The sequence below is a fragment of the Fragaria vesca genome, linkage group LG2 (genome assembly GCF_000184155.1).
Source record: "Fragaria vesca subsp. vesca linkage group LG2, FraVesHawaii_1.0, whole genome shotgun sequence".
Lineage (NCBI taxonomy): Eukaryota > Viridiplantae > Streptophyta > Magnoliopsida > Rosales > Rosaceae > Fragaria > Fragaria vesca.
This window is the reverse complement of record NC_020492.1, coordinates 2,079,846-2,092,993: the sequence shown is the minus strand read 5'-3', so window position 1 is coordinate 2,092,993 and position 13,148 is coordinate 2,079,846. Positions and strand designations below refer to the sequence as shown.

Sequence of the window (13,148 nt, the reverse complement as noted above, 5' to 3'; positions counted from 1 at the left end):
TGTATATTAATATATATAAACAGTTCCACTTTCATGCATTGCATAAGCCGTGGATCACAACAGGCCACAGAACCAGTGGTGTCAGGAATGTCATGCATTGCTATCGCATAGAATAAGTACAAGATGTGTACAAACAATTAAATTCATAAAATAAAGTAACAGATGTCATATAGCCGGTCAACTGTATACCGTAGAATAATAATCTTCAGATGTTGCAAATGATGGCCACAAGTCCATAGGCAGTTCATCTACAGATTGGATATGTTGACCAGAATCACTGGCATTACGAGTAACCTCTCCATGTGACCCAGGCAAACTTTGCTGATTTCGTTTATGCACATGAGGATCTAGAGCACCCATAATTCCAAGAACCTGTAGAAACCCAAGATCAACATTATCATAAAGGTGTCAATATTTTGTAAGTTAAAACCGTACAACACAATCCAATTACAAGTATATACCTTTAGTACTTCACGTCTTGTAGACCATGCCAACTCACCATTAAGCAACTTCAAGAGTAGGCCAAGTAAGAGTGGATATTCATTATATGGAGCTATGACATACCTGACAGAAGCAAAAAACAAAAGTTGAGCACAAAATATAATACAGACTGAGATGCACTTCCACAAACACATGATTCCATCAAAGTATCTTAGATCATAACTTCACTGTCAACAGTTGGACTCAGGTCTCATTTTATTCAAAATAGAAAATCACACTGGGTTTCAATCCCTGCTGATGCAAACTTCTAATTTTAGTATTTTCTTGATTTGCCAATAAAAAAATTAAAAAGACAACTTATAAGAACTTTCAGTCAATGATACCAATATATAATTATTCTCCGTTAAAAGGAAAACAGACACAAAAACTCCAAATTAACATCAATAATCAAATTGGCAATATCAGTCTGATGTGCTCTTCCAAAGAGGTCAGCAAAAATAAGCCTCAGTGATGCAATGTAAGGGGAACATGGTGCATACCCAGTGCTCTGTACAACTTGACCGAGAGTAGCTACAGCCACTTCCCGTTTTGTGACAGCCGCTCCATCCAATAAAGCCTCAACAATCAAAGGCATAAGCTCAGGTATATATTTTCTCATTGCAAACCCACCCTAAGAAGAAAAAATCAAAATAGATTAACTTATCAACCAAAAACAAAACCAAATAAAAGGATCAAGAAAATCAATGGCCAATGTAGTAAGATCTAGTAATTTGCAAACACATGATAACAGTATACAGAAAAGGCTAACATAAGCAACAAAAGCACATATCAGCAAACTTGGAGACCATAATGAAAGAGCCCCTGGCAGAAAAAAGAAAATTGAGAAAAGTGAAACCATCTAAACAACTGGTAATGATACCAGATAGATTTCATTTCCAACTGAATACTCCAAAATAACATCAGAGACAGAGAAAATGAGAAGGGGGAAGGGTGGGGGGTGTTACTTTCAGCAATTAGCGCTGAACAAATTAATGTTACAAGAATAATTAAAAATAGCTGGTCACATGTCAAGTTTAAGATAACATTCTGCTAACCACGAACTGGTTAGCAGGCATGGATGAACCCCAGTCACTTCCTGTACTTTATTTCTCATTTTCAAAATTTATTTTTGTAAATTTCCAAAAGGCTTAAATTCAGCATATTCTCAGGTTCTCGTGATCAGAAAGTATGCATTAAGCACCTCAAATGGCCAGAGTTTCTCCAATCCGAATTAATAGATATATAAACAATACCATGATGAACTAAACCAAATTATACCCACCACTCTAGCAAGATCCCCAACAGTTACAAGAACTCCACTAATGATGCCATTATTCGTGCCAACACCAGTGCCATCCATTAGCCTTGCCACAAGTGCCTGAACAACAAGACACTGAACACTGTCAGACAAAAAGGACTCCCAAATTCATTATCATTAAAAGACTGAGATAAACCAAGCAAGCACAAATAACTTATTCAACCTTGTGTATAGGAGCAATGTATGGAAGTATTAGTCTTTCACAGTTACGTATCAAACAACCCAGTAACTTCGCACTTTCTTCCCTGCATTTGCTATCTGCACTGCTGACAAGCAAGAGAAGTCAATATGTGACAATTTGACAGGTCATCCTAGTGTTAAATCCCCTAACTACAAGTAACCTTAATTATAATATTTCACATCACCTCAGACCCAAGTAGGTCAACAACTGTATGAGATGGCGGCGAAGAGCTGGAAGAACGTAAGCAGGATTTTTTTCTGACAACCTCCCAGCCACAGAAATTGCAAACTCACGAACATCAAAATCCTATAATAATAGCATGCATAGATCTCCAAGATTACACATAGAAACAGATAATTTTCACGCAATATATCTTGTAATAACTGGAAACTAAAATTGAACAATTTGCGTGCATGATATCTGCACAATTGCATGCTAGTTAAAACAAATTAACAGGTACCCGTACATAAGAAAGAAAGCTTATATTCCAACTTAACATCTAATTTATATGTCCAACAAATCATGCATATCTAGAGTGCTATAAATTCAAAAGAAGACACAAAGGGGAAAGCAAACCTCATCATTTAAAGCAGCAAACACTGCACTGAGACTATCAGCCTGAGCCAGGAAATCATCAAAGCCTCTGTTCCCATGTAGAGAAGAAAATATTGAATGGCGAACAATCACATCAGCATCTGCAACAGCCTCGGTGAGAAGCTTTTCAACAATCTGCACATAGGCCATTTCCTGTTAACTTAAGGGCAGACAAGAAAAACCAAAAGAAAACAAAAAACATAATTACAAACTCAAGATATACATTACTTTAGTCACGAGGCGTTAGAAACTTTAAAAGTTTCATACCATTAATGTGGAACATTGTTATTCTAGTTATACTCAGAAGAAAATAGATTCATATATTATAGGGGACATATTGGTTCACAGAGAACCAAACTCTATAGAAGAAGCAAAAAAGGGCATTATAATGACTAAATCTAACTCTGAATAGATATGTGTCATGTCAGTATAACTCATAATAACATGGACTAAGGATGTACATTCCGAATACAGCATTGAATAAAAGAAAATGACGTTCCAGAAAGGTGTGGTCTTGACAGTCAAGAATGTAAGGAAGGCCACAAACGGAAGTGAATATGATGAAACAGGCTGCTGACTATTATAGACTTAATCTTTAAGTGAGGTTCCCCTTTTTTTTTCTTTTAGTTATATCTTCTTTCTTCTCTCCTTTTTTTTTCCGCGGGAAGGGGGTTCCTAAATTTGGTTTACAATGTAATAAGCAATTATGTCCAAGAACAAACCTCCTCAATAAGACGCCGTCTCTTTCCCCGGTTTGATCTACCAGAAGCATATTGTACACCAGAAAAGGAATTTGCAACCAATCTGCAACAACATAGTGCAGCATCTTTTCGGATGGCTCCATCATCATCATCCAAATATACAACAACTGACTCTCTTGCAAATTCAAGTAGGTCGTGACCCTGAACCACATATTAGCTAGTGTGAGATTAAAAAGTTACAATAATAAAAAAATACAATCTCTTTAAGGAAACATGTAACTGGGATGAAATGGATTTTGATATGCAGTTATGCACACAAACCTTAAAATTGAAACGAGATAGAGTCTGCAAAGCAAGCTGCACAAGGGCTGAACCACCAAGGTCTGAAACGTGCTGAGGGATATTCATCAAATTTCCCCTACCCATTCCAACAACCGACCTTCCCTGAGGGTGTTGGGATTTTGAAAGAACCACTGAAATGCATTCTAGCAAGCGATCTTGGATAGTAGGCAGCAAAGATGGTATACTGAAATAACAACCCACAATATAATAAAACTAGTTGGTCAGAGATGACTGCTCACAGAAAGTGCTCAAGAAAAGGTTCATGAACAAAGCCAGTATACCTGGTAGTTATCTTTTCAAGGGCCTCAACAAGCGTAGAGGAAAGACCAGCAGCGAACATAACATCCAAAAGACCACGAACATCATGTTCCATAGCAGGCCCCATCGCTTTTGCAATATTTCCAACACAAGCCAAAGCCTCAAGTGAGGGTCTCCCTCTACGTGGAGCAATCTGCAGAATATATTTGGAACAACAGTTAGCGTGGCGTTCACAAGCATGGTCTCTCTCTAGTTCACTACAAGGAGCAGCCATAGAACAAATGAAACAACACAATTATTATAGCCTACATAGATAAAACAGGAGGAAGAAAAAATAGATTGATGTCTATAAGGATCAGTCATGTTGACATACTGCTTCACGTAAGTGAGGTGTAATTTGCCCCAAGTAGAAAAAAAGTTCCCCGTCCAACGCACCGGCCATCTCCCCAAGTGCAATAAAACCACTGGAGCGCAGTTCAGCTGATTGTCGTAAAACAGCGAGGATGTGATTCATACAAGTCTGCAAGAAATAGCATTTCCTTATATATTTCAGTGATAAAAGGAAAACAGAAGTAAAAGACAATTGACATGAACATTCTGCCAACCAGTTGCAATTGCAAAATAAAGGAGACATTGAACAAACCTCTAAGTAGTTTGTAACAAATCGATCACGCAGAAAATGAGCAATTCGAGGTAGCAGTGAAGTTATGCTCAGGCGAACTAGCCTATCCTTGTGGTCAAGATATCTAAGGACAATTTCTGCAACTTCCCTATACCTTGACATCATGAACTCACCTGTATTCCTGCCCAGATGAAAAAAGATTTCAAAAAACAAGTACGTGACAACAGCAGATTGGAGAAGCACATGACTGCTGGGTCACTAAATATTTCTGGATAAGGACCTTTCTTTAAAACCTTGTGAAATAACAAATAATTATACCTTTGATTACATGGACCCATTTTAAATTTGTTAGGTTACATTGGCTACCATAATCATCAGTATAGCATGATAACTGCTATCTCATGTAAAAACCTCATTTGAACTGGCAATATTCCATCTGACGCATTCATGTGCGCAAAATAAGAAAGTTTGTTTGGATAGCATGATAACTGCTATCTCATGTAAAAACCTCATTTGAACTGGCAATATTCCATCTGACGCATTCATGTGAGCAAAATAAGAAAGTTTGTTTGGAAATAGTAGTTATAATTAAATGAACAGAATGACAAGTCTCTCCCAAACCCAATACAAGCTAGAACATCATCAGAGTACTATTTCTGCGGAAATGTGGTAGGTTTCATTGGCTAGCCAAAAAGTGAAACTAAAAGAGAGAGAGAGAGAGAGAGAGAGAGAGAACCAAAAATAATAATAAACTACATCTTTACCAACTCAACCAACCTTAAAAGCTCTCCAACTGCAAGTAAAGAACCATGTATGCTGTGAACAGAAGCATTTTTACCCAATCCATCCTGTGTAGCCTCAAACATACGATAATACCATTGCACACGCCATCGTGTCTCACGTTTCTCAATAACACCAAGGCAAGCTCGCAAAGCTTCCACCGCTCGCTCTCGGATAGGCAATACTGGATCCCTCAAAGCAACCCAGATGGCATCAACAAACTCAGGTACATGAACATTGAACACTGTGGAAGCATTTTCTGCCATTTCCTATAGTAACAGAACATAGCATTAAACAAATATGTTCTGTATTGGAATTTGAATCAGACACAAATCAAGCAAAAAAGTCCGTGCAATGACATCACATAAAATTGGTTATAATACATGACAGGAGTGAAAAGATTATTGCCTCTGGAAAACTTCACGAGTGAAATAGGTACTGTAATACAATGGGAAAAATCTGTGCTTACTTTCAAGATCAAAACGGCAGCAAAACGTCGATACTCAATTCTGTCTCCACGTAACCATTCCAGAGCAATTTTTATCTAAGATATCAAGAATTATCAGATACTTTAGTCACTACTCCAGAGTTATATCAAAGTGATAAAAGTAGCAAACAAACCTGGCGTTCCACTTCATCTGCAGTCATTGCTCCCCCGGCCCTGGCTAGATGGCCCAAAACTCTACTAGCCAGGACCAAAATATCAGGATCACGTTTTAGCTCAAAGGCAGTCCTTATGTAATTAGCAAACTTTGAAACCTTTGATGCATTTTCTCCAAGTGCCACATCTATCAACTCATCAATAGCTCTTAGAGCTCCCAAATTTTCTGCAACATCATTGCTATCCAAAAGAGCAGAAATCCGATCGTACAACTGATCCATGAAACGAGAAAATGCTTCTCCACCTAAGTCACGGGCTTGTTCTTCTAGATGCTTCTTCAAAGCCAATGAAGCCCCCTCCTGCTCACAACAGAGTTTAAGCCGCTTTAAGGCACAGCATTTTCTGACGGTAATACCATAGAGCCCCCAAAACTACTGCTAGCTCAGGACTAAGGAATATAAATCTAGCAGCACAAATTACAATACTAACTCTAACATAAATATACTACCAACCATACAAGCTCAAAAATCCGATTTTGGATAGTCCACCAAATCCAGTTAGTTATTCATTAGCAAAAAAAACAAAAAACAATAAAAAAAAAATAGCTTAATCTAATTTACATTTCCTTTTCTTTCCACACTCCCATATACTACTGCTAACTTATGACTCACAAACACAAATTTAGCAGCAGATATTACTACCCTTCAGTTTAGCTGAGAACCTTAACAAACTAGGGCACAAAAAGTTTCAAATTTGAGCCAAAAACATAAAAATGGGTCTACACTACCCAATAACATAGACCAAAAACTCCCCGATTTCGTATATTAGTTAGTTCTTCTCTAGCAACAAACCACACACTAACCTGTTTCCTTTTCCTTATTTTCCCACGCTATCTTAACTTCTACTGCTAGCTTAGGAATAAAGAACACAAATTCAGCACCAGTTCCACAAATCACAATGCTTCTTCTAATTAATTTATCTATATTGATCAGCAGATAAGTAACTTTTACATAGTAAAGTGATAAATTTCTCGAATTTGAGTGAACTTAAAACTGTTCTATACTATCCAATTCAATCAGGTATCACACCAATCAGAAGAACCAAATACGACGCCGTTTGAACCCCTATCTTCTCCCACATTCCACTCCACTACTCACTCGAAACCGCAAAGCATTCATCTTTCTCAGTAAAATCAACACAACCAGAACGTACCTTGGGGTTGCCACGCGTGCAGAGGTCGGCGAGGATACGATTGAGGGCGTCGAAGCTGCCGCCGCCGCCGCCGAACCTCAGGGACTGCGCCGAGACGGCCATGTAGTAGTCCCAAACCCTAAACCCTTCCCTTAACGGCGTATCAATGTCGGTACCGAATCAGATCTTCGGGCATCGGAGACGGTGAGGATTTGCGAGAGAGAGACGGCCAGCGCTGTCGGCGTGTGAGGAGTACGCGCGGCGCAAAGGGCGTGGGGATTGTTCGTGGAGGAGGAGGAGGAGAAGTGTGGAGGGCTTGAGCCAAGTAGAGAGAGAGGTATATATATGTGCTTAAGATTAACGCAAAAGCCCTATAGCGGCTGGGGTCTTCTTCTTTCTTGTGTTTACTTCTTGCCTTTCTTGGTGGCTTTTGCTTAGGCCGATCATACTCATTACGTGTTTTCCTTTTTTATCTTCTTACTAAGATTTCAAATTTATTTTCTTTTCTTTCTTTATTTTTTTCTACCGAGAATATCAGATTATCTTGTATTCAGTTTATACGTAATAATGACCTAATACGGAATGTTTCATGAGCATTTACATGAAATCTCGATAATCGTATTTACATGATTCTGTCGATCGGACCTTGAAAAAAACATAAAAAGTTGGTTGTCAAAACAGAAAACGAAAATGTGTGTAATGATGATTAAGATACCAAAAATTAAAGAAAGTCGTCGCGCTTAAAATGACAATGTTTGTCTTATAAATCATTGAGTAAATGGTTGAAGTTGCTTGGTACCTTACTCCTTTTTTTAATCTAAAATTTATTGAGTAAATGGTTGTTGTTTGCTCTTGCTCGTGAACTATACAATCATTCGACTGGTATTGGTTTACGGTTTATATGGAACTTTCAATCGATCAAACTTAACAACTGCCATTTATTAGGATTTTGTTTAAAAATAATGGCCATGAATTAAGCACATTATCATAATAAATGTTCATGCTCAATACTTAAATTTACATGAAATCTCTCAAGTAACAGTACTATAAACTACTGTTAAGAACCTGAGAAGGCAAAGAAAAGTTGCAGGTTACCGAAATTAATAAGTCGTAGGTATCAAACTATTACCAGTTACCAATACTTTTCAGTTTGATTGTTTGAGAGTAGGGTGCACCCGAGGTTTTTCTTTTTAATTTTTTATTTTCATTTTTCAATAAAAATATAATAATAAAAAAAAAAAACTACTACCGGTTGCCGTTTGTTGGAATTATGTTCAAAAGTGGTCATGAATTAAGCATATAATCGTGTGCAAGCAACAAAGGTTATCTCATATATATCATTATAACTCGTTGCTCTCACATGGTGTATCATTTATGTGTGATAGTTATTACTTAGTTGAAGTTGCTTGGTAAATGGTTGTTGTTTTCTTTTTTTTATAGGCGTAATTATGAATTTGTTACCTTAGCTTTCACCTTGGTGTCAAATTGTTATTCTAACTTTCATTTCAGCTAATTTGCTACCCTATATTTTATTTCAGCCAATTTGTTATCCTTTCATCAAATTTGCTACTTTAGAGTAACAAGATTAACCAATTTACTTATCGAAATTTCAATATCGACCAACCTTAAGTTTCGATTTTCAAAATTAATTCATGTTTTGATGAAGAAATGAATAAATTAAAATGACAAAAAAGTAGCAAATTGACTAATTTTAAAAACATAAGGTAGCAAATCGGCATAAATAATATTTAGGGTAGCAAATTGGCTAATTATGAAAACCTAAAGTAGCAAATTGGCTGAAATAAAAGCAAGGATAATAATTTGGCTAAAAAACCTTTTTTATAAGATGTATACATGTTATTTCAGTAGTCTCATTTGATAAGCCCCTTTCAATATCAATCAAAGACCTCTTGGCATTCGTTAGGATTTTATTCAAAATGGCCATGAGTTAAGCACATTACGAGACATGGAACAAATGTTTATGCGCACTCTGCACTCAAATATTTAGGACAGATTGAAACATCCTTCTATCATGTTAAGCCTCCATTATACATACGTAGCGAATAACAGAGTAAAAACATCCTTCTATCATGTTAAGCACTTGAGCTTACATTCTAGTGGACGAGTTTTATAGTTTTACTTAATTATGTTCTAAGTTCTTAACCAAAGATGAAAGAGAGACAAAACAAGAGTGTACGAGTTTTACCTTCCCAAAAATATAATGAACTAGTTTTGCCACAATGGTCCGAAAACCATGTGATTATCAATCGACAAAGATGCTTAACTCATGGCTTTTTTTATTTGCTTGTAGGACATTCGGTCTATAGATTAACAAGTTATTGGTTTCCTCTCACTATTTCTAGCTTGATAGAGTTGGAGACCTATGCTCTTTGTTGTTAGTAGTTTTTCGGTCTTGCATTTGCAAGTGTTATAATTGGGTTTGTCCTGATTAATGAATTATTCATTTCTCTCAACAACAACAAAAAATCGACAAAGATGTATGTAAGAATCCTATAGAACAGACCCTATAAAAGTAAGGTCGTGCCAGGTTGCCTGACACAGGCATATATAAAGCCCTCGTGATCTTACATGTCATCGATGTGGATGCAAATTGAAACATGTTCAGTTCTAATAGTTAGATCCTTTCTATCTCTGACTATTTCTATCAATATATATATATTAATATATATCACTAATATCAGCTCAGAAATTCGTAGCCTTTTTTTGCTCTGCTCAACAGTCACTCATAGGCTCAAATGAACAAGACAATAGGCCTTCAGAAACCATCATCAAGTACTACACAGACTGCAGCACATCACAGGTTTGCAAGCAAGACAGACTCTGTGAGCATAAAAAGCCTCCTCCCCGTATTCGAAAAACAAAAAAAGCCTCCTTCATTTCCACTTCATTATTGATACAGTGCATGTCTTGCTTTACTAGGATAACCAACAAGAGCTCACTCTGGCACACTTTTTGCACACTCCTATGTGTTTCTGAATGAACAAGATTAGAGCCAGAAACTCATTTGGTAGCTTACATATGATTCAAATATCATTGGAATTGGTATCTGATCGAGGAGTGAGTTTGAAATTTGATGCAGACAATCAAATATCATTAGATAGTACTGGAGGTAATTGATTGGATAACTCGAGTAGAGTGGAAGGAGATGCAGACAATACTAAGCTGAAGAATGCTGAAAAGTATGCCTACCTAAGTGTGCCTAAATGTGCAATGACAGTCTCATCTCAATTCTCAAGTGGCCTTGGTGAGATGAGAATAGAGATCTTGGTGATTAAGGATCAAGAGTAGTCTGCTAATTGAAACAGTACTCTGTGATCTTGAAAGTGAGAAAGAGCCAGTAAAAGGCAAACATTGCAGAAAATCATGCTATTACCATTAGAAAATGGTGGGAGATACGAAGTCAACTACTGTATAGTACTTGCCATTTACAACTTAAATCATCAAAGTACAATCAGAAAGACTCAAACAAGAAATATGGAGGTTCCTCCACCATAAAACATTGCCTAGTAGTGCAATAGAGAACAAAGCGAATAGATGAAACATTATCACAGGGAGGCGACTTGTTTTCTGATTATTCTACTTGAGCCAACAGGAATAAAAACCTCTTCACCCGCATATCACCGCAGCGCCTACTAAAGCGCAAACCATGAAAAACAATATCAATTAATATAGGATGTGCTGATGCCGACTATTTTTCTAATGCTATGAGTAGGAAGAAGCATCATATATGCACTCACATTCTTGATTGGAAATATTTTCTGTTGTAAAATTCCCATAAAGATTGTGAGGTTGAGGAGTAATAACCTCTTCATCTGCATGTCTCTGCAGAACCAACCAAATTACTAACCGCTAATTACAGTATACAGGTTATTGTTATATGTCTAGAGAAGGAATGTGCATTATATATATATATATATATATATAATTTATACTTGACTCACATTCTTTATTGGGTATGTCTCGTGATTTGCAAAGCTCCCATAAAGACGCTGAGCCCATTGAGGAGCAACAAACTCATCATTACCATGTCCCTGGAGATCCAACAAAGACACAAACCATGAGTAACAGAAACATACATGATTTTATGAATCTCAAGTAGGAATTAGCATTGTTGATGAGCAACAATTCTTGATTGTGTTTTTGTCAATTGTTTTAGACCTCCCATAAAGACAATGAGCCCATTGAGGAGTCCATTGGAGCCAAGGCCTCTCTTCTATGGTTTTTCCTGAGTCACTCTTCTCCTGGCTCTCAGATTTATATAATTCATTTAGTCCTTGTGTTTGGTATGAACTGTTCTGTAAGCTGCTCATTTCAGAATGGCACGACTCTGTGATCCAATTCCAAGAAGAGGGCCTTTTGTGAATCTTGTGCTTAGTACCAACTGGCATGATGAGACTTGTATTCAACTTAGTCAGCAATGGTTGTTGACATACAGCGGTAGCGCCTCTCTTTTGCTGGATTTCATGTTTAGCTGATGCATCCTGTCCCATCAAGCGGTACGATGAACTCTTCTGCAAGTTGCTCAGTTTGGAATTCAATGGCTCTTTAATCCAGTTCCATGAAGAGGGTATGTCCTGGAAAATGTGTATAGTGCTACATGGCACATCAGGACTTGCATTGAATTGCTTATTGGTCAGTGCTTGCTGGCATATGGAGATAACAAGATTCAAGGTTGAGCTGTTTCCTTTCTTCACATAACTGGAGGCTGTGGATCCGATTAAGACAGAAATCAATGCAGAAATCAATATAGAAATTGCTACAACATTCACCATGGAAACCTTGAATTCAGTTTCTGACAGATCCTTCTCCTCCAAAGACTCAATGCCATCTTCTGCTTCACCCTCTTCATCAACTTTATAGTTTAGATCAACCTCTATTTCTTCATTGTCGTCAGCTGCTCCAATCTGTGACTGATCCTTCTCTTCAAAAGATTCAACTTCGGAGATAGTCTCCATTGTGTTTCCCAATACATCATAGTCAAACATTGTTCCATGACCAAAACAGACCCCCTCCTTCGAAGCAAACATGTTATCATAATGCAAGGCATCCAAAGTGACAAACTCAACGTCAGCACCAGTAGGAATCTCAGTTTGAGCATGAAGATGCTCCAAATCTACTAACGCTCCGGTCTGTAGCTGACCCTTCTCATCCAGATCCTTAATGTCGGCTGGTGCTTCATCTTGTTGATCAACTTCTTCATATTTGAAATCAACCATTACTTCTCCAATGTTGTCAGATACTCCAATCTCCGGCTTGTTCTTTTCTTCAGAAGCTGTATTGTCAGAGACACTCCCAAGTCCACACACAACGTACTCAGTCCTTCCTTCTGTTTCATAATCACTGCAATCAAACACATAATGCTCATTAACCTGCACCTGCTCTGTCATAGCAGAAGTCAAGTTATCAGCATGCAAGGACTCCACAGTGACAGACTCCACTGCAACACCATTAGTCATCTCACTTTGAGCTTGAAGATTCTCAACTTCACAAGCTTCATTATTAATGGTACTTTCGACTGAATAGGACTCTGGAATCATCAGAGTCCCTTCCACGCTTACATTACATTTGGGACAATGGTCTCCAATGCTTTCTTTCAGACTCTGCTCATCTTCTGAACTTTGAAGGTCAATAACATCAATCTGTTTAGCCACTTTTACTACTGCCGCAGAAGCAAACTTACTATTTACTGCGACACTCTCCTCATCTTCTGAGCTATCTAAGTCAATGACATGAACATGAGTTGTCTGATGCACTATTTTCCCAAAGTCGAAACTACTGTTGTCTGCTTGTCTCAGCTCATCGTCTGAACACTCTAGGTCAATTATATCCTGAGCAGCTGCTGCAGCTTGAGCGTTTAACTGACGACGATAATCCTTGAAAGAAAACACAACATTAGTGAGGAAGAACAAAAGAAATCACCCAAGAACAACCAAACCAGAAGTCAAAAGAAAGATACCTTGTTATCTGGCGACTACGGTCAGTTCCTTGAATGGTTGAAATCTTTCCAATCTCTTTTGGTGCTCTTACGGTTCTCTCTGCTGCACTGCTTTTCTTCTTTG

At 37.6% G+C, this 13,148-nt stretch overlaps 1 protein-coding gene across 1 annotated transcript in view; it reads right to left on the bottom strand.

Annotated features, from left to right (window-relative positions):
* The window catches only part of LOC101310491 (serine/threonine-protein kinase TOR-like), a 23,329-nt gene extending 16,138 nt beyond the window's left edge, over window positions 1-7,191 (bottom strand). The window contains exons 1-16 of the mRNA XM_004292012.1: window positions 7,090-7,191; window positions 5,898-6,236; window positions 5,746-5,820; window positions 5,274-5,545; window positions 4,518-4,677; window positions 4,248-4,394; window positions 3,898-4,067; window positions 3,596-3,800; window positions 3,296-3,475; window positions 2,556-2,708; window positions 2,164-2,285; window positions 1,962-2,061; window positions 1,763-1,858; window positions 981-1,111; window positions 462-564; window positions 190-372 (exon numbers count right to left, since the gene is read on the bottom strand). Coding sequence (XP_004292060.1) covers window positions 190-372; window positions 462-564; window positions 981-1,111; window positions 1,763-1,858; window positions 1,962-2,061; window positions 2,164-2,285; window positions 2,556-2,708; window positions 3,296-3,475; window positions 3,596-3,800; window positions 3,898-4,067; window positions 4,248-4,394; window positions 4,518-4,677; window positions 5,274-5,545; window positions 5,746-5,820; window positions 5,898-6,236; window positions 7,090-7,191 — 2,538 coding nt within the window. The remainder of the gene's footprint in view (window positions 1-189; window positions 373-461; window positions 565-980; window positions 1,112-1,762; window positions 1,859-1,961; window positions 2,062-2,163; window positions 2,286-2,555; window positions 2,709-3,295; window positions 3,476-3,595; window positions 3,801-3,897; window positions 4,068-4,247; window positions 4,395-4,517; window positions 4,678-5,273; window positions 5,546-5,745; window positions 5,821-5,897; window positions 6,237-7,089) is intronic.
* Window positions 7,192-13,148: the final 5,957 nt, after the last annotated feature.